Source organism: Motacilla alba, chromosome 1, assembly GCF_015832195.1.
Source record: "Motacilla alba alba isolate MOTALB_02 chromosome 1, Motacilla_alba_V1.0_pri, whole genome shotgun sequence".
NCBI classification, from domain to species: Eukaryota; Metazoa; Chordata; class Aves; order Passeriformes; family Motacillidae; genus Motacilla; species Motacilla alba.
This window is the reverse complement of record NC_052016.1, coordinates 110,075,428-110,101,678: the sequence shown is the minus strand read 5'-3', so window position 1 is coordinate 110,101,678 and position 26,251 is coordinate 110,075,428. Positions and strand designations below refer to the sequence as shown.

At 37.6% G+C, this 26,251-nt stretch overlaps 1 protein-coding gene across 5 annotated transcripts in view; it reads right to left on the bottom strand.

The window, feature by feature from the left end:
- Window positions 1-26,251, bottom strand: part of CNKSR2 (connector enhancer of kinase suppressor of Ras 2) — a 206,790-nt gene that overhangs the window by 122,102 nt on the left and 58,437 nt on the right. For all 5 annotated transcript variants that reach the window (XM_038148923.1, XM_038148914.1, XM_038148931.1 and 2 more), the window contains exons 4-5: window positions 24,960-25,047; window positions 9,390-9,431 (exon numbers count right to left, since the gene is read on the bottom strand). In XM_038148923.1, coding sequence (XP_038004851.1) covers window positions 9,390-9,431; window positions 24,960-25,047 — 130 coding nt within the window. The remainder of the gene's footprint in view (window positions 1-9,389; window positions 9,432-24,959; window positions 25,048-26,251) is intronic.

The window sequence follows — 26,251 nt, the reverse complement described above, 5'->3', positions numbered from 1 at the left end:
CACCATGTTTCTCAAGTGCATGCAAGGCAGAGGGGGAAAGGCCTCAGGCAGCAATACAATATGAAATACATCATCTGTGATGACCCTGAACTAACAGCACCACACCAGGGAAGAACAGGAGGCCAATGGTTTTGTATCTGAGCAGAGACAAAGAGGGGCTCCCATGCACTCTCAGGGATAGATGTCCTGCTCAGGCACACAGGGAATGTGAGGCGAGTCCCAAACCCCCATCCTAACCACATCTTTTGCAAAGACAGTGTCTCAAAGCCCACTGATTTCCATTGAATACGCAGCTGTTCAGCACAGATGAAAATCAGGCTCTTGATGATGACAGGTAACTCCCATTAACTCTGAAGTTGATTCTATACTAATAAAACATGCTAATTGTCTTTGGACTGTGTTTCCCATGTTCTACAACTGCCAAACATGATTTACTATTGCGGACATGAAGATTACAATAAAGCACCATTTCACAAAGGGATAACTCTTAAACAAGTTATTGTTGGCAGCCTCTGCAGCAAGACAGAAAAAAATTCTAAAAAGGCTGAGACTGTGAAATTGGTACTGTTTTATCTCCTGATCTCTCACTCCCTGAACAACCTCTTCTAAGAAGCAGGAAAGCTGTGAAGCTTTCCTATCATTCTCTGTAAGAAAGTGATTTTTGAGAATTTCAGTGTTTTCCAGGAAGTCCCCTTTCAGCAACTTTAAACAATTTCTCTATTCAGATTTCCAATGCATCTTTTGTCAGCAAATTCAGGGATTAGGAGATTCTTCTGGTCCCAAAACTGTGGGCATCTCCAAAAGCAACTACAAACCAGCTTAACTCCTCTGAAATTCTGAAGATGAAAGCTAACCAGTCTTCTCAAATGACTGAAACACAACTGCACACCACAGCTGTTCCAATCAATCTTCCAAGATTCCAAAGTACAGTTCTTACAGTAAAAACATCTGCAACAATGCTATGGAAACGTGATGTAAAACCAGATAAATCACCATTATAATTTCAAATTACAAACTACAAATATCTTATGTAAAAAGGAAAATTTTTAAAAAGTGATTAAAACCAAGCAAACAAACAAAACCATCAAGAAAACCAAACCCAAGAAACCAATCAAACAAAACAGAAGAAAAAAAACCAAAGAAAAAACAAAGAAAAAACCAAACCAAAACAAAACAAACCCCACAAAAAATCAAACCAAAAAATACCCAAAAAACTCCAACCAATGACAGTGACATCTTAATCCTGTTACAGACCAGTACACTCTTCTCCTCTTTAAAGTATTTAAAAACAGCTGAAAGTTTAGGTTTATGTAAAAGTTGCTTATTTATTGAGCAATAATGTTTCAGGGTGAATAAGCAAATCAGAATCAAATGGAAAATGTAACAATATTTATAATACCAACATGACCTTTTGCCAGAAAAAACACTTCCTTCAAGTATGGTCATGTACACCACCCTTCTACTTTTTCATGATGCAGAATTATTAATGAAGAGAGGACATCCAGAAATATATAAAAAAAGGTTAAGAATGGTTTGTGCTTTACCTGAAGTACAAAAAAGTGAAAAAGAGAACTTTATTGAAATTTGGGCTTCTTTAATGGCTTTTGGAAACATGAAAATTGCTTTGAGCAGACATTTTTAAAATATAAAACTATATTAAATTACATAATAAAGATGAAAGCTTAGATTTTTGTTAATTTGTATATTTAAATACAGTGTTGGCATGTTATTTCTACTTTCATCTTGGAACTGCACTGACAATTACTGAAAAATTGCTTAAAGATTACAGAGCACTCAGCTATTTCTGCAAAGTGAAGAGGCTCCCAATATAAATTATTCTCTGCAGATGAAAATTGAGTTTTTCATATCTGTTTAGACTTGTATTCATCCACCTATTATTCCTATTAATCTCCTCTAAACCCAATAAATGTATGGAGTTCTTAGCAATTTCAGAGAAACTTCTGTTTACCGTGAATTAATTTTTTTCTCCAATTTTCAACTGTTGCCTTGCAGAGAGATGCCAAAACACACAGAAAAGATGTGTTCCTACCACCTAAGAAAGGTATGACATTTCACAGACGTGGCTCCTCATTAAAAACATGTTCCCAGCTGCCTTGACAGATGATGGAGAAAGGAGAGGAGTCAGACAAGTCCAGGATGTGGCATGGAGCAGAAGCCTAAGCTGAGATGCAATAAATAGCCCCTCGGAACAGCTGCACCTCTGGCCCTCCAAGAGAAGGGTTCAGACAGTCTGTACAGCAATGCCTATGGTGATCAGCATTCCAGTTCAGTTAATTGGCTGCAATCTGAAAACAAGGTGGTGGGAATATTCCTCAAGAGGAACTCTGGGAATAATGGGTGCCAAAATCACCAAGTTGCTAGGATAAAAAAAATCTGCCATATGCTTCAATGCATTTCTAAAAGAGTGTTGTCTTTTGGGTCTCACAGCTTCCTTATATATTCCCACTGCAGTCCAACATTAATTAGTTATAGGGATAATGCAGCACATTATAAACTATTATACATTTAAATATTTTCATTACATATTCCTTGGTTAAAGAGCTGAACTTTAGGCAGGATCAGGTATCCATTTGGTGTATGTTTCAGTCTCAAGCTGCACCAAGGGAAATACAGGTTGGATATTAGGAAGAAGTTTTTTATGGAAAGAGTGATAAAGCACTGGAATGGCCTGCCCAGGGAGGTGGTGGAGTCACCATCCCTGGATGTGTTTCAAAAAAGACTGGATACGGCGCTCGGTGCCATGGTTTGGTTGAGGTGCTGGGGCTTGGGCTGGACTTGATGACCTTGAAGGTCTCTTCCACCCTAGCCATTCTGTGATTCCGTGAAGACAAATTTTCATTAACTCTGAACTTGTCCTGAGAGAGCCAGGACAGCAAGGAGCACACACTTACACAGCAGATATTCTCTGCCCACTGCAAAGGCAAGGTACGTAGGCCCTCACTGGAAACATGTCCAAAGGCTGACACAGGAAAAATTATCCATTTTTTCCATGCCTTTACCCTAAGGAATATCTCATTCACAGTTTGTGTTGATAACATGCTAATCAGCATAAATCAGTGTACAAACGAAACAGTCTGTTCACCAGGAAGGTGATTCCCCCCCATTAGGCATCTGCATGGAAAAAAACCTTGGACACATTCAGTGGATCAGGGTCTGCCAAGGCAAAGATGTTGCCACGTGGCAAAGCACTCAAACACTGCACTTCTTCCACTCATTTTGTTCCTAACGATTTCTGAGCACATTATTTCTCAGCAGAATTATTCAGGACAATCTGTATCATAGACATGTATTTTAGCTCCACTAAAATCAGATGGTAGTCACCTTTTCTCTCAAATTGTACCTACCTTTGGAGGCTTTGTAAAACTACACGTCTGATTATGAAAACACTGTTAACGAGATCAGGATCCTTTATCCTTTTTAAGTGTTGATCCCTGCTGCAATGCAGTATTAGTTAAAGTAAGACACACAGGAAGCTGAGGATCCAATTGCTCCCACAAAAATGAGCAGGCATTAAAAGTCCCCAGCCTTTTTCAAGCTGCACTCAGCTCCCAGTGTGCAAGGTATCTGCACATAGTGAAAAGATGATTTGTCCAGGCAAAAAAAAAAAAAAAAAAAGCAGCAAGTTACAAAAGATTAACTGAGAGAAACCAACAGATAATTACATTTTCTCCTTTTGTCACATGGTCCCTGTTCTCACTATGAGCCTTAAAGCAAGGATTTCAGTTCTCTTTTGCAGTAACTCATCACTGCACTTCAGTAATAAATTCTCTCTCTATTCAAGTGACACACCTATAATTGCAGATTGAAGCTACACCGCAGTCTTTATGTGCAAAGCTAAATGACTCAAAGGAGAACAAAAAATATCACCACACAGCACCTTGTTGTTCGGTAGAAATTCAAAGGGAAACATTATTTTTCCCTCAGTAGGCAACTTCTTTATGCCTCAGAGCGTGAAGAATGACGGATAATACTTAGTTTCTACCTGTATTCTTGGACTGTAAGGTACCAATTTCTAACAGCTTTTCCACAATTGCTCCTTCTTTCAGCCAGGGGGATGGGGACCTAAAGGTGACTGAATTAGATCTACATCTGCTTCGATTCTCTGCGACTACTTCAGTTTGTGCTGGGAAAGTGTCTGTTCTCTGCACCAGAGTGAAGTATCCATGGACACAGCCTCAGTGGCCTTTCATCAACCTGTCCATCTGTCTGTTCAGCTCAGGCAGCTCTAGGGTCGCCAAGCATTTCTGGTAAAGCAAACAGACTTAGGTTTATCCTTATCCTTCCTTTTACCCAGGCTAGTGGCCAAGTTTAAAATCTATCTTGCCAAGCATTTGCAATACTGAAACATCCTGGCCTAAACATGCTCCCAGGACTGAGGACAAGAAGAGCACCAGCCTCCCTCATCAGCACCCCCACCGATGGCATTAGAGTGAGGAACAGGATACCAGGAAGACATATGGACTTTCTGGCTAACAGTAAGAAAAATGGCTGGGTAATGTTAAGCTTAGTCTGTTAGTTTAGTTGGTAGGTAACAGCTGTCCAAGATGAATGAAGTCTAATTAATTAACTCAAGCCATACCAAATAACTATTAACCATTTTAGTCCAAAACAACTGTTATATTGCACAGAACACATCAGTAACTCCAGCAGTCTTAAAACCAAGTGGGCCTGAACATGCACTGGTGCATACATGAAGTTTAAACAGTCAACTACATCTGCTTTTGGCTGAAAAAAAAGAAGCTTTTATCAAACTGAAGCCTGTTCAGTTCAATTTACAAGGTACAGACTCTTGAAAGGCAGGAAGTGGTTACATTTTCTTTTTCTGAAGACTATAAAATGATACCTTTGACAAAGTATTTTTAGTCCATTATACTTCTATAACAAATATTCAAATATAGTGGGCAGGAGCAAATTATCATCTCTGTGGTTTCAATAAGGCTCTTGGAAAAAGAGAACATTCTGATCCATTGCTTGTTTTCTCTTTTTCAATTTAGTAACTCTTTTTAAATTTACATAGCTCATTTGCTTTTGAAAAAAAATCTGAGTATTAGCTCTCCTCTGCAGATCGCTTTCTACAGTTTTCCAACTCAAAAGAAATTGCATTTTCTGTTTGCAGGAAATGCAACCTAATTTTTAAAAAGGGAAACTCCTCAAGAAAACAGTATTTTTTTCTTACGGAATTAAACTAACAAAGTTAAAAGTAAAATTATTTAAATTTTTTGGTTAAAAGTTATTGTTAATCTGACTGAAGCCTGGCTTCTACTTTCTATAATTAGTTCTTCTAGCTTTGCTCTCCTTTTTTAATACTCTACTGCTTCACATGGATTAATCTGAACTGGGTATTTCCATCAAATACAGCTTTGAACAGCTGGATGGAATCAATGAATTATTCTTCAAGTATTTTAAAACTCCAGTCAGAATTTTGCAAGGATTAACATATAATTCCCCAAATAAGCAGATATAAACTGATAGCCTTTTAAGTTGAGCAGTTTTCTAAATACTTAATCATCTCAAGTTAAATCAATATAAAGATTCTAAATATGAACTAGCAAGAGCATAGTAATTTTCAATTTTGAAGCCAGCTCTACACCTATGGCTTATCCTTCCCTATTTAGGCCCCATGTATTACTAAACCTGTTCTTCTTTAAGATATTAAAAAATAATATATTTTACTGCCATCTACTTCTGTTAGTATTATTTTCTATCACTTTCTAGTGCTATTTAATTTCTGCTTATATCAAGAAATTATTATTAGTATTATTTAACTATTTATTTATTACATTGCTTACTTAGTAAAAGCTACCCCAGAAAAAACATACTGAGAAATGAAGCTGCAGAAATGCAAAGCATTTCTCTTTATTCATGAATATTTCCAAATTTTATTGAGCAAAACCCAACACATATTTCCTGTATAGTTTTATGCTTCTTACTGCACAGAAACCAAGTATTTCTGAGAATGAAGTCACAGAAAAAAACCCCAAAACTTTAAGAAATGTAGTTGTCTTTAAATAATTTTTTCAACACTCCTACAATTCTAGGACAAAAATTTATAGAAAGGACATTTTTTCCCCAGACACACTTTGAAACTCCATTTAGAAGAAACAAACAAGTTCAAGTAGGTAATTTCATCTTAAAACCTCATAATTTTTCAATCAGACCTTTTTCCTTTAGATACATTTCATGTTTTCTTGAATAACACAGGCTGGTTTCCTGCCTAACCCAATACCATAAGTGACAATCAAAATGCTTTTTTAAAGCATTTGAAACTCAAATTGCTTGGAGCAAACAAAATTATTTCTTCCTTGAATATAAGCTGAAGCTACAGAGTCCTGTCTCCACAAAAATACCATTTCTTAAAAAGCAAATCCTGCAAAGCTAAATGTGAATACATTAACTGACACTGAAGCACGCTGTCCGTGGACAAGGTGATTCAGCCATCTCCACCTGTACACCCACACTGCCACCCCTGAAGGAAGGAGGGCATTCATTTGCTTTTCCAAAAAAAAAATTAGTGCTGTTAGAATAAGAGCACATGAACTGTTTTTTGGCCTCCCTAATTAAAGCAAACCAATCAGTCATTTATCTGAGGATCTTGCCTACTTTACTGGGCTGTAGAGGAAGCCATGAAGACTCAGTGATGGGTTACCTTTGGAGGTTTCCTGGTACGTAATTCAATAGCCAAGGATGGTCTCACATCCCCGCTTGTGCCCACGTGTTCTCGTGCTCCCCAGTTTGGCACAGGCTCACTCCAAGGAAACAGGGCAGCATCCCCACAGGAGAGCTGTGCTTACAGAGCTCCAGCCCTTGATCGACAGCATGAGTCAAAAAAAAAACCCACCCCTTTTCATTCCAGGGACAATGGAGAAGTTCAACCCAGAACATAAAAATCTACTGCTTTGATCCAACGGTCTGCTCCTAAGGTGGTAAATATCTTGGTGTCCTGACAAGTAAGAGTACACAACTGTCCTTTAAGTTTTTTTGGTTTTTTTGTTTTTTTGTTTTTTAATTTCTGTAGCTCTAGTTCTATTTTACTTATGTAAAAAGGATCTCTTAAAATTTTACTTCAATCTTATGTAAGAACAATACCTTGCAATACGGATTTCCTTATGCTAATTGCATGAAATGCTAATTGATTGGCTAATTGATTTCCTTTCACTTTTTTCCTTGTGTCATGAAGAGAAAGTGGTACATGAAATTACCCGGGATGAGCCCACAGGTTTGAATTCAACTTCTTGTCCAAGTCAGCTCAGCAAACACAGCTCTGTGTTTGTACCTGATCATTCAAAGGCTGCTGGATGGCATGCTGGTCAAATGTCACTCCAGATGGGAAATGGACTCTGAAAATGGACTTGGAATGGTGTGATCTTGGAATTTTAATAGAGAGAATTTACTTTCTCTCCTACAATATCTCTGCACATGTCCTCTCAATCTTTCCTATTTCTTCCAGTATTTCTTACTCAAGGTTCCTTCTATGCCTTTCCCACAATTTACTGCTGGTCTTTTTCTATCAGAAAAACTCATTTTCACTGTTGGATTGCTCCCTTCAGATTGTCTAATGGGCTAAACTCACAACATCTTTTTTCATCTTCCAAGGAAAAGGGTTAAAGGGAACTGTGACTGCTTTCAACTCCAATTCTATCATCAACCTTTTCACCTGCATATGTAAAAATCTACCTCTCAAACTGAAAATATGATGAGGATCTTTCCTACTATGATCTCAAATGCCATAATTTGATTATTTAGTCACAGATTTACCTCTTTTACCAACTGCTTTTGGTCAGTCTTTCCCCCATCAAATCCCACTGATCAGCTGATATTCAACATGGTCAGAAATGCTCCAAATTACATATAATCCATAAAGTCGTGTGTAATCCTTGTAGGGTCATTTTAACCCACGGCTTCACTAAGACATTCAAGGCTCTGTTTGTGCTCATGTTTCCTTTCAAGCTTGAGCAGTAATCACAGAAGGTACACTTATACCTGTGTCCACCTGTGACCACAATGAAGTTACTGCAGACTAAAGAAATAAACCTACAAGACTCTGAATGATGTAAGATAACTTTTGAAACCTGTCTCGAGCTTGTGAACTCCTGTATCCTGAATTTACCCCTCTCAGTTTCTTCAATGTCTGTTAATGGCTGTATAAAGTGATGTTTCCTCAGTCCTAAATTCTGGCAGCTTCCTTTACAATCCTTTCTGCCAATTTGTAAAAGGTATATAGTGCATGTAGAAGACCTCAGAACTCTCAGCTCTTACAGCAGACATCAAGCATGCTTTGAAAACCAGGCTACATAAATTTCAAACTCACAGCACTTCAACTTCTGCCAAGATTATGTAATGAAAGATTTTATTACTTAAATACTTGCAGAGGTTGACCTAGTGTAGATGACGATGTCAGCCTCACTAAATTTGCTAATTCTTTATGTCTCACACCTGAAAAAATGTCAGTGAAACTTACAAATACAAGGAGACTTTTTATTCCACATCACTGTGAAACCAAAGCATCAAAAGCTTACAGGATTCAGCCTGCCAAGCATTTCATACAGGTACACTCTGAATAAAATGAATAACAGAAAAAGAAGTATTTCAACATTTACTGGGAAGATCATTTAAAGAAATGTAGTATTTTCTGGCTTAAGCTCTGCTAATAATAACAGTAAGATATCAAAACCTACCTGACTGTGAAATAAATTAAACTAATTCATTGCTCACCCTTAAAGCGATTATCTTTATTTCTAACTTTTAGAAACAAGCTGTGGGTTAACTTAATACTCACTAAAGCTCAGTCACACCTTGAAACACAATTTAACACCCAAAATTTGGGTGCAGCCCTTAGACAAGGTTTACTCAAGCTTTTGACACTCTATACACCAGCCTTTCAAACTCATCATGTTTTCTGATGCCCTGATAACTTTCATCTGCTTTATTTGCCATAAATAGCACTGAAGATTCTCAGAAGAGACTCCTGTATTTATGCAGAGAATTCAGAAGGAAACATTGCATTAATTTTCCTATCATTAGGCTATCTCCTGGCTCCTGTGAGAAATAAAGCTGTATAAATTAAGCTATATCACAAACATAAATTATTTCATAGAAGCCTAGCAACCATCTCCTCTCAAAAAACTGCCTTTTTAAACCATCACTCTTCTAATTATGGTTTACAAGTAACAGCTGGGCCAGAGCCAGACAAACACAAACCCTTTCAAAGCTCCTGACCTGCTCACAAGCAGTTCCATAAATTCACTCAGTCATACCCAGTCTGGTAAGTTATCAAACTGCCGCTGCATACAAAAAGCACAAAACACACAGCTCTAAAATTCTGTGTGGTCTGTACAAACTTGGTTATGAAAAATCCAAATGGTACTCACCACATGAAGAATTTTGTTCTCTGTTTCATATACTGTGCAATCCTGAAAAAGGAAAGCAGAAAAAGCAGGTTAAATTGGTCCAATCATTTTCCCTTCCTTGACTTACCCTTAAAGGAACTGAACCAAATTGAAACGTCTTTAGGATGAAACAAAATATTTCAAAGACTTAGACAGAATTGAAAGAAAGTATAAAGCTACCATTGAAAGGAAAGGAGATACTGGTAAATGTTTGTTTGTCTGTCTCAAGGAAGGAAGCAACTAGAGCTAGTGAATAGATACAATCTCCTCACTTTACATGCTTTTGGCACACGCATCAGTCACGTCTACCACTCAAGTGCCTTCCACCAGCCACCCCTTGCCCATGGACAAAAATGACCTGCTGCTTCTAATGGTCCCACTGGAAAACAGAGATACCAGCAACAGTCTTAAGTGACTGAGATGAACAATTCTTGCTGAGCTGAACTGACACTTTTGCACACTGCTGAAGAAGGGAAGGAGAACCTTGGTGGAGAGGGAAGAGGAGTTGATTGTTTGTAACACACCCTGACAAGAGGGAGGAGAAACACCACACACAAAGCTCACACATTAAACCTGAGGCACACCCAGGCTGCTGGGACCATGGGTACATCCTCGTTACCTCATACAGCATGTGAGGCAGCTTCCATAAGCAACGCCAACAGATGGGGGGCTGGGACTGCAAAGGTTTTTCTGACAGGTCAGAATCTCAGTGGATACAGGGAAATAGAATTCCCAAGGCAGAGTGTACATGAAATACAATCAATATTGGTGAAAGAACCACCCTTCAGTTCATTCAGGTGCTGTAACTTTGTGGTAATTAGTGCAAACTCTGTTTAGAACAGATGCTTTATAGCCTATCTAACAAACCACATGAAAGATGTGACTAAGTTTTCATGTTTAAAGTCTCATTTTAAAATCAATTTATCCTGCTAGAAAACCAACTTTTTTATATGCAACTGTTTAAAAAAAAAAAAACCAAAAAAAACAAAAAAAAAAAAAAACCAAAAAAACAAAAAAAAAAAACAAAAACAAAAAAGAACTTTTAATCCATTAAACACTTCAAGTGTTACTCAGGCAAGAAAAGCCAATGTGTCCTTAAGCTTTATATAAAGCCACGTATGCAGAAGTAGCAGGTTGATCGGGACGCATTTTCCTAATAACAGCTGCTGGCATTCAGGAAACATTTGCCAGTAAGTATAGCCGGAAAGAAAACCTAACACATTTAATTATATGCAGACATCATTGAAGTATTTGCAATCTTAGTAGCAAAACACACATTTCATTGTTATATGTGGGAGAGCATGTAACATTTTCAATCTGGATACATCTATTTTCTGCATGGTTACTTATGAATCATTTTGCAAAAATAGCAGGAAGGGATTGCAACATTTATATCAAAGAAAAAAGTGCTTTTAAGCAGACATAATTTCATTGGTAATAGGAAGAGTTTACTATAAGTTTAAACACTCCGTTTAAGAGGACTTCTCTGTTTGAGAAGTCTCACTACTAAGGGAAGGAGGATTTAATTTAAAATGCTGTAGGGGTTTTTTACAAACAAGAAAGCAGTGAATAACAGAGAAATATTGCTAAATCCTTGAACTGAAAACTCCCCCACAATCATGAAGGAAGCTAAAGAAATATGCTTTCTTCTGACAAACTAAGACTATATATAAAAAATAAAATACTTCTGAATCCACAAAAGATAGTAAAACAAGTGGAAAACTTCTCAGGCATCCAGTCTATGGATAGATTCACCTTGAATTTCCCTCCTCGACACACATATCCCTACAAATCCAGAGTTTGAGTAGAAGAATTGCTAAACAAGTTCATCACATAGCAACAGCAGATTGTTGATACTCCACCTTCCTATTCAGGCAAGAGAAAAATTAACAGTCCAGTAAACCATAAAAGACATAAAGACTGGAGGACAGCAGATGCAATGCTTAGGTAAAAAAAGCAAAATACACTTTTTCCATACATGAATGACATCCAACTAAACATAATTCAGGCATGAACTCTGGGAAATGTGCAGAAATGTGAAGAACCATGATGGCAACCCAGAGCAGCCCTGAAGTCTAGGATTCAAAGAAACTTAGGAAAAGGTCACCAAGCTGATCCCTACAGCTTTATTCCTCTTCCTGCAGCCATCCCTAGAGATGAGGGCTGAGACTGCTTCTGAACAACCCCAGGAGCAAAAGCCACATGCCACTTTCTGTCACAGGGAACTGTTTATTTCCCCTTTGCTGCCTTGTGCTTTGTCTTTAAGCAAGCACTGAAGAGAACTGTGCCCACCCTCCACAAAAACCCCTTGGGTTTACTGCTTGTTACTGGGGGCTTTTACCATTTACAGTTATTGCTTTTTTATACCCACTTTATCTCACCTAAAAGAGCTTAAAGCACTTGAGAACTATAAAAAGACTCCAACTATGCAATTAGAAATAAATTTTTATTCTTAGTAGCAATACCACCCACACCTGGAGAATGTTTTTTCTTCCATACAAGCCTATATCTTACTCCTGAAAGATTTTCTTTAATATCTGTTTAACTAGAGTATCAAAATATTGCAATTAAGGTAAGAAACAGATCATATGCAAGTTTAACATCAACTTTTTCTCTACTTTAGAAAAGCGAGAACACATAAAAATCTGCAACCAAGCTTTACTCCTACACAAGCTAAAAATTTGCTATTCACTTAGTTAAACCAATACTGTGATTATCCCTGGACTGAAAGGCACAGTTACAGCAAGGAGGAAATGTATTACTTCTACCTGTTTATTCTCTGAACTTTGCATATATATTCACTGCCATACTGTAAGTACAGCTAGGCTATGTGATCTTCTAACCAACCAAACAAAACTTCAGCTGAAACGCTGTAAGGTTATCTTCTAATTGTCAATTATTTTCTACAACATTAATGACACACATTGTTAATATAGCAAAAAACGAAGCTGTGCTAATTTACATTTCCTGAAGATACAGTCAAATACTGGCCATTAGTAGTTTAAGGGAGAAAAATGGCAGAGTATCATCCACGAGAAAAAGGAGAGCTTTAAAAGGGAAATACGATAGAACAACTTTGTGACTAATATCACATCTTCATGATCACTCTTTCCAGCTCTGCCTCATGCACAAAAACGGCAAAAGGTACCTTTGTCATACAGCTGGAACTAGGCTAAAATCCTAAAGAAAGAGAAACAAGAGCTCCAAAACTGGAAGGAAAAGAAAAAAAGCAATAAGGGAGGAAGATAAGAGCAGCAAGAACAAACCACACAAATCAAGGAGCGGCTTCTTCTCCATCTTCTATCCCAGTACAATTTCAAAACCTAATTTTAAGACTAGCAAGACCTACACCACACTGTAACTGAGAGGCACTGCTTATTTCTTTTAGAAGTTCTGACCTTCACATTGTCTCCACAAAAAAAAATAAAAAATAAATTAACTGTATCTGCACAGATCCTACCATAATGTCATAAGGAATAATTGCTGAGGACGTTTAAATGAAACCCACTGAATAAGACAGCTCTGACTGGTGACAACACTGCAAAATGTGAACATTTTACCCATCCCACCCTAGACATTTCTAGAACAAATCAGACGTGAGACAACATATATGAAATACAACTATTTGTGGATTTTTTTTGTTTTCAAAAGCAGTGTTTATGATGCTTTATTGATCCTTATTTTTTCTTCTATCTTCAGTATTACCACCTTCTTTTAAAACATTTGTCTTAGTATCTCACTGAAGTGGGGAATGGGATCAGCTAATTACACTAGCACATTTCTTATTCTTCGTTTTCTTTGCACTCACATTAAGTCTCAATTCAACTCCAAATGTGAAGAACTGAGATACAGACAACCTGCCAACCACCCCTACTGCTCCCATGTCCCACAGATAAAAAATGTTCATGCAGCTCTCCAGTACTGTAACTGTGGGATAAATATGCTGCAGAAAACACTTCTAATTTTGTATCTATGTGATCTGGTTTACAAGTCCAAGTTGGCAACCTGTCAAATTACCTATTGCAATTACCTGTCAAAAACTTCTCTCAGGATACTTGCAGGCTATAATCTTGAAACTTTCCATCATTATTACCCCTACTACAACTATTACTATTTTTCATGGTTTTGCCATGTATTCCAGGCAGCTGCACTCTTCTTGGCAGTCTTAAGTTCCTGTCAACTCCATAACTTTACTTCAGAATAAAATTATGCTAGTTCAGAAAAAGAAATATACACATAGAAATAATTAATGGATTTTAAAAAGGGAGAAATGCAGAAATAAATGCATTAAATCTTTCAATAACATTTCAGCATTTCTAATAATCCTTACACCAGAGTACACAAGAGATGACGTGGACCCCTTTAATTATATTTTCTTGCTCAGCAAAATGCCTTAGTTGCCCATGTATATGTAGTCATCCTAATATATTTTTTCCTATAAGGCAAGGCAAATTCCTAGGCAGAACTGATATAGAAACAGACTACATGATTTTCAGGAACAAACCCTAAATGTCACAATTGTCAGGTAACACCTTAACCCAAAAATGTCTTTTGTAAATGCATATGATAGTAGCATTGCCTAAAATGGCAGGCTGTGTGATCAATTCAACTGGAGCAACTTGTGAAGAGCAAGAGCTTGCCATGATATCATAAATTCTCTGGGTAGCTTTTATGATGCTTGTGGTGGAGCTTCTTCACTTATTTCTGCATTTATTTTTCTCTGCAGTCCAACTGAATTTACAAGAAGCTAATTATAATTAACAAAGTGATTAAGCTTTTTAATACCTATTTATGTATGTGAATATTGCACTGTCTTTTCCAGTATGTGGCAGAAAAAATTTTGATAATTGTGTTAGGAACATCATTTAAAAAGTGGTTGCAAAATTACCTGGAAAATGTATTAAAAAGCCCATTAATCTTCCATATCTAGTTTCAAGAGGGCTAGATTTTACATACTGCTTAAAAACATGTCTGATAGTCACCACTGTTTTTCAAGTCATTCAAAATATTCTAGGCTATGCAGCTCCAGTTTTCTATTTGTAACAAAAATAATGAATTACATGATTGCTTAAAAGGGGGTTCAGACTCTCATAAATTGCCAAACCTTTGGCATAAAACCCTCTTGAGCAATGTAGCCACTGGCTGGAATTAAGCCAAACAATCCTTTCCATCCCTTTGCTTCTCAAATTGATTAAAACTGTAACCGAATACTTTAATAGCAGTACAAGTCAAATGGATGATCTGTTGGTCTTGCTACTTAGCAACAATAAAAAATAATTAACTTGAGAATGCCCAGACCGTAACTTCCAGTCCCTTCAGTCTCAGTAGAATAAGTTGTTCTGGCCTCAAGGCGCCTGTTCGAGTGTCACCGGGTCTAGGGAATTTATGCCATTGGCCCTAGAAGGACTCATTTGGTTTGAATTCTGCCCAATTCAGCTAAAGCAAGAGAGCCACAAGACTGAGTTTTGCTGGAGTCGTCACTGAAGGTCTTCACAAAAGTTCTCAACAATAAGGATGACAAAGTCTAAAGCTTGGCCAACACATGAAGGTGGCAGAAGTTTTATAACCTTTAGTGTACTTTCATTCATTATTATCTTTTATCACTTTTCTCAGACAAAGACACTGGTACATAGTTTCCAAACAGGTAAAAGGGTAAGACAGGTTGAGTTCATTTAGCCTTTCAATAATTGGAAAATACACTGAAAATATTTCTAATACAGCTGTTGGCACGAATAAACAATGACAGTTTTGAAACTGAATGATAGACTTGAATGATATCCTCGAATGGTTTGGGCTCGAAGGGACTTAATGATCACCTAGTTCCTACACCACTGCCATAGGCAGTGCTGTTGTTATGTACTGACTCCTTATCCCTGGAAAGACTTCTTTGAATAAAATATATAATACATGATAAAATGCAATAAATCCTGAAGGAAAAGAAAGCAAATAGTATTTTGAGACTACTTACTACAGCCTGAGAAGCAACTTTTCCCCATGGGCAGTATTTGTGGTGGAAGCCCACCAAGTCTGTCATCATTCAGTACTTAAACACAATATGTGCCGTAACACACACCATGAATTGCAATTTTTGTTAACAGACATTAAAGGAGGCCATATCTGCTGAGGCCATACAAGTGGTAGAACAGAAGTGGATCAACCCAAAGAGGAACAATTACAACTTATGCACGCCATGTCGTTTGTCATGATCACGATTTAAGGACATTGCATTGCTTCCCAGAGCATGCGTTTTGAGAACTGCAAGGGAATCCAAACACCTTTCAAACAGAGGCTGGATTGCACTCCATTACTGCGAGGTTATGTAGACAGACAGAGAGGCTGACAGGTATCTCTAGGGATACCACCCACTAGAGCAGGTTTCTCAGGGCCCCATTCAGCCTGGCCTTGAACACTGCCAGGGATGAAGCATCCAAAACTCCTCTGGACAACCTATTCCAGTGCCTCACCACCCTCACACTGAAGAATTTCTTCCCAATATCTAATCTAAAACTGCCCTCTTTCAGTTTAAAGCCAATCCCCCTTGTCCTGTCACTACATGCCCCTGTGAAAAGTCCCTCTCCAGCTCTTTTGTAGCCCCTTTTAGGCACTGGAAGGCTGCTTATAAGGTCTTCCTGAAGCATTCTCTTCTCCAGGCTGAACACTTGGCTTGACTTCATAGCAGAGGCACTCCAGCCCCCTGACCATCTTCATGATGTCCTCTAGAGTCGTTCCAACAGACCCACCTCCTTCTCCTTCTCAGAGCTGGATGCAGCACTGCAGCTGGGGTCTCAAAAGGATGGAGTAAAGTGGGAGAATCACCTCTCTCAACCTGCTTTTGAAGCAGCCCAGGATATGGCTGGCTATGACAAAATGCTGTGTTTTGTAGACCATGATGATTGGAAAACTGATGGATATTATGGAATTCTGCTTAGACTGTGATTTAAAGGTATGTCTGGGTAATTACTGGAATAACAGAATACAAACTGGCAGATATACAGCTCTCTTCAACCCCTGCCTACAACCCCCCTTCAAAAGTACAAGGAACAAAAAAACCTTAAATGCCCCAAAAGCTATAGAAGCTGATAAGCAGGTAACATTCTCCTCTGGCACCATGCTAAGAAGTAAGAGCATGACACAGTCAGCCGTTTCCTGACGTGCTTTACCACATCTCATATTTTGAGGTCTGGAAGGTTGTTGGATACAAAAGGTTTGGACCTTGGACACTGAAAATTACACATGTTTGGAACAGAGAAAGGGGGAAAGGAAATATCTTTCTTCTGTCTCTTACCTAACTAAAATGCAATAGCAGGCTCCTCCAAACTATACGACAGTCAGTGCTTGCACAGGTAACCCTTGGCTGCTGCCACACAAAATTAAATTTTAAAATTACACAGACAATGTTAAAATCTACACTGTATTTCTCTGTAACCATCCCTATTTCCATGACTTTCTTTCCACTGGGCTGCTCAAAAAGTCTCCCATTATGGCTGCTTCAACTGCAACAGTCCCAGAGAGCTCTATCCTCAACTCTCCCCTTTTCTGCAACCTCTTCCCTATTGCTCAGCAGCCTCCTAAAATCATGCTGCTTTAATTATCATCTCTGTGTGGATGAGTCACAGATCTCTCAGCCCTTCTGTTCACATTCACAGTTCAGAATCTCCTTCTGGATATTTGCCACCAGCCCTAACACAGGATGCTTAAGAGCTGCAATCACGTTTCTTCCCAAACACTCCCTGTTCCCCCTTTCTTTCCCTATCTCTGTCAACAGCACCACCACCTTATGTCCCACAAGCTCACAACCTGGGTGCCATTTTCAACTCCTCTTTGCTTCCCACACAAATCCTGTCGATTTTATTCCTACTGCCATTCAGAAATATTTGCTTTCTTTCTCACTCTTGCTACAGTGTTTCAATTCCTGCAGTTTCTTGCCACTGGGTCTGTAACATCCTCATTCTATTACAATTAATTCTCTTCCCCTCCCCACTAAAGCCAGAACTCAGCTGAACCTGCAGGACCCACTCTGTCTTTGCCCATTGGAAACGTGCGTAAGAACTGACAGAGAAAGGTGGGAGAAAGCAGGATGGTGAGCAGGCATCACAGTAAGAGAAGGAAAAAAATCTCTAATGGGAAAATACAATGCAAGCTACTAAATACATGCTATAAAATGACATTTCTTATGCAACCTACACACATGCTTCTAGAAGTCTAGAGCCCTTCCCTGAAAATGCAATAAACCTGCAGTACTCTAAGTTCATAACCCTTGTGTACAAACTAATAGCAATTACCCAGCTTGCTGAGTACAAAGAATTGCTTTAATTTTATTTAAACAATCTGTGTGGAGTGGCACCTATCACCATAGTAACAGAATACTTCATGTAGAAATTTAATACAACTTACATAAATCACCCACAGACCAAGCAAGTACTGGGAAAAATTGCTTGCTGGATTAGGAGAGATGCAATAGGTACACTAAGCTCTTTTATTCTATCTTTCTGAAGTAATTTTCCATTTCCAATTATTTCTCCCTTCTGTAAAAGATATCATGTTGCTTTCCTTAGGGATCTGGTCACATAATAATTCTTTCTTTGCATGTAGAGAGTTACACCTCTTCCTTTTTTCTAAAATGAGCCAGCACACCATTCAGTCAGAAACCACAGCCAGTATTTCAGCACCAACTAGAATCACTGATACTTGCTCATATATCCTTCAGAATCCAAGTGCTTACATGTTCTAAGTCAAATTTCAGCTGCTCAGATGATTTCTCTACTTGGTGACGTTCTCAGAGGCAAAAAAAAATCCACTGAAACTATCGACAGATGAGAGATAGGAACTGAGGAAAAAATAGTACATCCAAAGGAAAAAAAAAGTCAAAACACTTCCCACAACTCTAAATAAGCCTCATGCATCCTAAACTATTTTATTATTGGCATGCAAAATAGAGCTTGTAGCACAACGTATTGTGCAGTTCTTATGTCTTCAATGTCACTTCCAAGACAATTTAGAGGTAAATAACTTCTTAATTTTTCACTTCTGCTTTTCCTCTAGTAGTGCCATGGTAAATAATCCTGGTTTTAAAAATACAACTGCAGCAAAATATTTCATGTTTTATATTTGTCTAGGTGGTTATTTTGCCAATAGAAAAAATTAAATTAATTGAACTGAAAAAGAAGTACTAATATTTAGGTAGATGGCATTCCAGGCTCAGCTACAACTTCAACGTTTCATATTGGATCATCTCAAATGTATGTATTTGTAATAGATTTAAGCAAACAAACACATAATATTCCTGAAATAAAGATGGACACTGCACTAATTTATACTTAAGGCTCTTACTAGCTACTTTGCAACACATGGTTTGTGTAACTCACTGTACTGAACTGGAATTTGCTTCTGTACCTGGTTACAGAGACTGCACTGCCTCTGGCAAGGGAGATCAGTTTCCAAAGTAATAGTAATGCTGAGTCTCAGGCTTCACGTCTACTGATATCACCAACACAAAACATCATCATTAATCATGAAAGTCACCATGTATAAAGAATTATGCAGTAAGAGTGGCATATCCTGTGTGTCTCATTCAGATGGAGACTGTGATGCCACTCGGTGTGCACGGACACAATGGCCACATCAGTCTTATAAAGAAATTTTTTGTTTAAAGCAAACATGAGATACAAAACCACATTTTCTCTCCAGTCTACACTTTATCTCAGTTTTCACCAACTTTCTGCAATTTTCTGCATGTGGTTCCATGAGTGGGTTCCATAGCCTCTAACTCCTTCACTGTCACCTTGACTCAGTCAAGCTCCATTTCTTAGAAAAATTGAACAGCTGCACTGGTTTACCAACATATGCCCTGCCAAAAAGACTACTCTTTTTTCACAAATTATTCTGCTTTGTGTTTCACTTTTCCCCCATGTTCAGATACTGTCAATCACTAATCCAGAAGACAAGCAAGCAAACAAATAACAAGCCTAAAAATAACAAAACAAGCCAATACCAACTCATTTTTGCTTTCTGGTCACTAAGTTTTTTACATACTAAGCAACCTTGAGTATTTTGGTGGTTTTTAGTTTGGGGTTTTTTTTTCCTTCTATCCCCTAGGAAAAGAAATTACTTTCTCTGAGAATGAAAAAGAAAACAAATTCACCTTTACAGGGTGGCAGCTTCATTGAAAATGTCACATCACAGACAAATACAGCAGTACACAACTTTAGGAAGAAAACCCCATACTTCTTTACAGCACCTATCTCAATGACAACTAATGAGTCATCAAATTAATTCTAGTAAAGGTTCATCCCAATGGACTATTATTCACTTTTCAATCTTTCAGTTATTCCATGTCTGATTCCATTTCAAAAAGCACTTCAAAAATTAGATCAAAAGAGAATGTATATACAAGTAAGCCATTTCAAGGGAAAAAAACCTGTATAATCAAATAGCACAAACAATCAGAATCAGAAAGAGGCATCAGTGCTAAGTACCTCAGGCACTTTTTACATTATATTAAATTACATCTGAAATTTTCCATAGAAGTGTGCTTTAAGAAAAATAAGCTACTTTACTGTAAAAAGAGCTAAAGAGCATACATTGCTAAAGAGCATACATTTAAACTCTTTGATACAGCTTCTTGTAAACAAACAACAGTTTCATGCTTCCCACAACCCTTTAGTTTCTATTTTTGACTACATATACACTGCATGTATGCATTACACATTAACTTTTAAGAGTGAAGAGAATAACTGCACAGATCAGTATGTCTCCTGGAACACCACTGCTGAGAGCTGCTTTGAAACCTATAGACCAGAAAATCTCGCATAAGAGCAGCACTTGAAGGACACAAGGCAAGTGAATTCCTCTCAGCATTACTGACAATGAGCTCTAATACTCTCATATGAAGACCTTTTTGATTTCATATATATAGGCAGATACTGCCTGTGAATTGTTTTCAAGGGAGCTGCTTAGTTATAACTTTCCTCCACATCTATCTAGCTACCTATTTGTACACTTACCCCTTACTTGAACACTTATCAAAATGGGGCATTTTGTATAAACAGTATGCTATGCATAGAAATAAAAAACTTCAAGAATGTGGCCTCCTCATCATGCAGTATTTTTATCTAAAAAAAGGTGGGAAGGAAATGATTATTACCACAGCAGGCTAACAAAGTTTCTTTTCTGCAAACATTTGGTAATAAAGTTGGGGTGGAAAGAATAATGTTAAAAATGTAAATAAAAAACTTTAAAATTTAATATGCAACTGTCTCCAGCAAACACATGTTGCTTTGAAAATCCCTACAATCTGGAGGCCCAAAGCAGCTTTAATGATGATCCAATCACAGCTTCACACCAGTAAACTATTAAACCCATTTTATTAGCTAAAGATACCTGAGGTAATTAGCAATTTGGTATGACCTGAAATTTTAAAATTTTAAGCTATATTTAGTGAGTCCTTAAAGTCCTTAATAACTAGGACTTAAAAACAAAAGTGAGGAATTGTGATAGAAAACATGAGAGATAATTTGTAAGACTGGTATTCAGGATATTAATCATTCTTCTTCATTCATGATTTTGATACTGTCCTTAACAAATGAATAGAACCACTTTATATCACTGTATTTGGATTCTGAGTCAGAGCAGGGGAGCTAGGAAGGTAAATTTCCATTTTATCCTTTTAACTGGAAAACAAGCCTCTACTGACATTTCTCAGTGAAACTTAACATTTGAAACATTTCTCTTTTGAGTTTACAGCCGTGTGATTACAAAACCCACAATGACATAAAAATAGTGCATTTCCCAAGAAATAATTTGTGATCTTTTTCAATGTCTTTTATCTGAAAAACAGCCATGGCTAAAAGCCCAACAGAAATACCCCCTGGGATGGGAAGTGCATCCATTGGGCAAGGGATATATGGACACCTTCTTTTTTATATCTCAAATGCCTTTAAATGGGAGAAAGTTCCCAACATCTCAGCTAAAGCAGTGCACAGAGCACTTCTGTGTGCTCTACAGCACAGCTTTTAGCTCAAAATCACAGGTGCCCATAAAGTCCAGACAGTGCATTTGTGTTGGATTATCTTGGTCTCTCTTTGCTGTCTTCCATCCTGGCTGCCACCTCCCAAATTGCATCACTCAGGTTCTCACTCTGCGTCATCCAAAATGTGAGGTTACCTCCAGAAGTTGCTGTGACAGCTGATGTCAGAGGTGAGCTCTGTGGCAACAATGCAAGACAGATCCATTTCAGCCAAGTGACTGCTCTCCAGCTCCACCCCGGTTACACAGCATTGCTTCCACCACAGCTCTCCTAAGAGGTCTTTAGGCAGAGAATTAAATGCAGTGAAGCTTTTCTAAAGGAGTATTTTCAGACCTACAGCTATGCTTCTACTGCAGCGTACTTCTGAGTAAATCCCACAAGACACTAAAGCTGCAAGATAAACATCAGTGGTTTTAAATCTAAATAAACACTGTAAATCATTGTGAAAACTGGTTAAGGAAAGTAAAAAACATGTGATGAGGGCTACTAATGATCACTATTAAAGAGCAGTAAAAGAAATAGTGTGTGCAGCAGCAAAGTTTTCTTTAACTGCCTGGTAACTTACAAAGTCAATATAAAATTAGACTTTTCAGATATTCCCAAGATTTCCAGGGCTTCAATTTTAAAGAAGAAAGCTTCTTTAGTGAAACCTTAATGAATTCCTGAGGAATAAGAGCACTGAGAATAAAAATAAAAGCTATTTACGGATTGCCTAAGAAAGCAAGAAATCTTCTGTTCCCTAAAGTTATCAGTGTAGCTACTGCTACCTTTCTAAACCAAAATGAGCACACTCAAAAGGACCCACCAGTTCTTGGCACCCTCTGAAGCTGAATAACCCAACTATCTAAATCCACAGCAAGACTTCCATGAACACCATCAAGAACAGGCTCTCATCTTCTTCCTGATACACATTTGTGACTGGAGTAATTCTGTCAACACAAATCTAAATTCATCAATGAACCAAATGCAAAGAAAGCACAACCCAAAGCAATCTCACACACACACAACCTGCTCACCCATAGCCTTTTAACATCTGTCCTGTACCAACAAGAAAGAACAGGCCTCCGTTATGCATAGCAGAGGAAACAGAAAGTAGAGATAATGCTCAGCGTTCAATTCCTACTGAGAGACAGATATGTGTAGGAGAGAGAATGCAAGGAAATGGTAGCAAAAATAATAATAGTCTCATGGATTTGTTTGGTTTTTAAATTCTTTTTTTTTCCCCTCCAATTTTTCTTCAAGGAAATAGTTTATTATAAAAATGAACAAGAAGGCAAGCCCTGAATTAGAGAAGCCATCAGCAAGGAGGACAGTATTAAGAGTCAAAACCTGCAGCAAGAGGCTGTGAAACAATATCCTAAAATCCTAAGGGGGAAAAAAAATACCTAAGCCAAAATAAAGCAGCTGCATAGAAGCAGATGATAAGTGCAGGCTACAGTGATAATTGGCAGCAGTCTGAGGGACCTGCTCTCACTGCACACTGGCCTGTCAGGCCTTGGGCAACGTGCAACACACATAGAAAAACTGATAGTTAAAACAAAGCATGTATCTTCCCACATTTTATGCCAAAATCTGCCTCTAACTCCAACTTTTCTAATTATCTATAAGTTAAAACATAGACACTCAATAGATTTTCTTAGACATTATCCTTATAGGAGTGATGCAATACTGTCATTTTACTTCATTATCCATTTAGCTCTGATAATGAGGGGAACATCCAATATAATTTAATTCCATGAAGAAACACAGTATTGCAATTAACTTCAAAATGTGCAAAATAATTCCAGCAAGCCACCTTAAGTTTAACTCTTTTTACTCTTCATCCTGACTAAAGAATTGTTTTTCTGGTTTTGGTTGATAAATCTAAAAATTGACTATAACTCAAACAACACAAAAAATTCCTAATAGAACTCAGCTACTGAAGTCCTATTTTTACATTTTATAAAAGTCTTAAAAAAGTTCAAAGTTCTTAAAAATGTACAGAGGGTATACTTTTTATAAACCTTTAAGTGTTATAAGAAGCTTTTCACTACTGTTAAAAATAAAAACTGCAACATTGCCTTCTGTAGATTTTTTACAAAAAAAAAACCCCTAAGCTAGTAAGGGACTATAAAATACTTTGCATACAAAAGAAAACAAGATTCTGAGATAGAAAAAACACCTGATGAGGTGATATTGAAAGATTTAATTTACAGCCAAAAGAAAGCACAATGAACAATCTCAGTGTGTTCAGCAAGCAGATTAAAAAAACAGCTAAGACATTTTGAAATGCTACATTGGAATACATTTAAGTTGAGCTCCAACCACATGTGTTTGAGACTACTAATGGAATCTTTCATTATCGTTCTTCTGAATACAGCCCAATTCAATTTCAGTACGTGCTTAAATTTAGGCACATAAAAGCTCCTTTTGACTTCAAAGTATGGATTCATGAACTGCTTTCTGATTGCAGAATTATGTTGTTTTTGGAGAAGGTAAAAATGCTGTTCTCCAGTAGTATTAAATAGTAACATTTTTTTCTCATTCACACTGAAAAATACACCTAGAGAAATATCAACCTACACCATGGTGAATTAGCAGTATCATGGATGGGGATTAATTTTTCAGATGAATTGATATTGACCTAATTCCTGGGAAATACTGCTGTGGTTGCTACTTTACCCACTTTCTCATTAATAGGGGACACATGAAAATTGATCAGGTGGCTCCTTCCCTCAGCTAAAAACTATCTAAAGCTACTGTTGGAAACAACCAGTCTGGACAGCTGAGTCAGAAGTTTGTTTTTTCTTAGTTTGCAGTGATGCTTGTGAAAACCAGAAACTCTCCTCAGTGCTCCTACCTAGCCCACTCTCTTCCTTCTTCTCCACTCTAACTTCTCAAATGCAAACCATCCCTCAGACTTCGGCCTGGCAGCAAAGAGACTTTACAGCTCAGCAGAAAAACAGACAGACACAGAGACAGACCTGACCCACACCCAGAAGGGCGGGGAAGGTTCCCAGGTTTGCACTCCCCAGTGAAGCTCATTAAGCAAGTTACTTCTCAGTAACTGCTTCTGGATTTCTTGAAGGTAGGATGTACAAAAATATAATCAAAATATTCTAACCACCCCCTGGCAACATGTTTCAACAGGTGTCTAGATGATACAAACTTTAGGAAAGAAAGGATTACTAAAGTTCAATATACACAGATCATCTGAACCAGACAGGTAATTAAAATTTAAAGACAAAATGTAATAAATTAAAGATGCAAATTAGCAAGTAGTTACCTCATTTTATAATGATTAAACTATACTAGAGAACCCAAGATAAATATTACTGCTGAGATATGCAGAGTCATATACACAGAACAACACAAACTAGTACTGTAAAACCAGAAAATAGAATTTGAAAAAGCATCTACTAAATACTAGTATTCCCTTATTTTGGTTGGACAATGATATAGCCAGAGTTAAACAAAATTGTGGGGAAGAAGGTAATAGCCATTTACAGTTCAGAAAAAAATAAACTGCTAAGCAGACTGTCTCATACCTGTTGTACTATTGTTGTTAGTTCCAGACAGAGTTGTATGACATTATTTCTTGTTACTGAGTAATCTGTGACAGCAGCAAAAGGTGATCTAAAAATAAAAGAAAAAAAAAGAAAAAAGTTGAATAGCACTAGAAGATATCCACTTGCAGTTTTAAGTTCCTCTTTCAGAAATTCCATTTATAAAAGCATTATTTCTAAAAGTTTACTTTTGCACTACCTTTACTCCCCCAGAAGAAGCCCAGCTGGCCTTCTGCATTGGTTTGGGAGTACCCTTATAAAGACAGCCAGAGGCACTACTTCCTCCTGTGATATGAATGGTGTCCTGATGTGAATGAGATCAGAGAAGCTTTTGGCTGATTCACTGGGATTTCTGGGATTTGATCTAATATCTGGGGGTAGCAGTAGAGGGACTCAGAATAGGTAGAATCTTTACCTAGAGGGGGAAATACCATTTAAAGCCAGAGATGCATCACTTTGAGCAGTGGCTGCAAAGCCTAAACTGGAAGCACAAGCCAACATGCCCACCCACTATGCTACAGTCAGAACTGCTTAGTGAAATGAAAAGTGTAATCCAACATTCACTGACCTTACCTTCATGTGTCCTAGCCTTTAAAAACTTCACATTAGGATGTTTAAAATGCTTGCCTATCTGGAAGTTTGCTTCCTTTCTAGAGGCACTGCTAAAATGTATTTGGTTAGTGAAGATGGCAGTCTTCTGATTTGTCCTCTACAAGCCTCTCAAACTGTAAACTCGTACATGTGACCTATACTCTTTATTCAACTAGCCAAACACTAGGCAGGACTGTTATTTTCTCTAAGAGGAGTCAAGAGCTTGACTTTATCCGTGTTGCAAATGAGGATTTTATGGGCATTATTAGCATCACAAAGATAGCATTTGTCTCTAATATACCTGCTTCAAACATTTAAAACACACAAAAAACCAGGTGGTAGTGAGGTTGTCTTTATATTAGGATGGGTGACTAATCCCTTCCCCAACTGGCTTCTTTCATCACTTCACTCACAGTTGTATCTACCTTGAAGAGTTTTATTACAGCACCGCTTGGTATTATGCATTCCTTATTTAAGCCTGAAGACATTTCCAGTACAAAGAGCTTTGCTATAAGCAAGCCCAAGTGATAGCTGTAAATACTCTGTTTCTACTGGTACTAACAGGTTTCTAAATTACAGTAATTCTAAACACAAAATTACTGAAATTTTAGTAATTTAGAATTTAGTAATTTAGTAATTTGGAATTTTTACTGCACGCAGATTTGGAATTGTCCATTAATAAC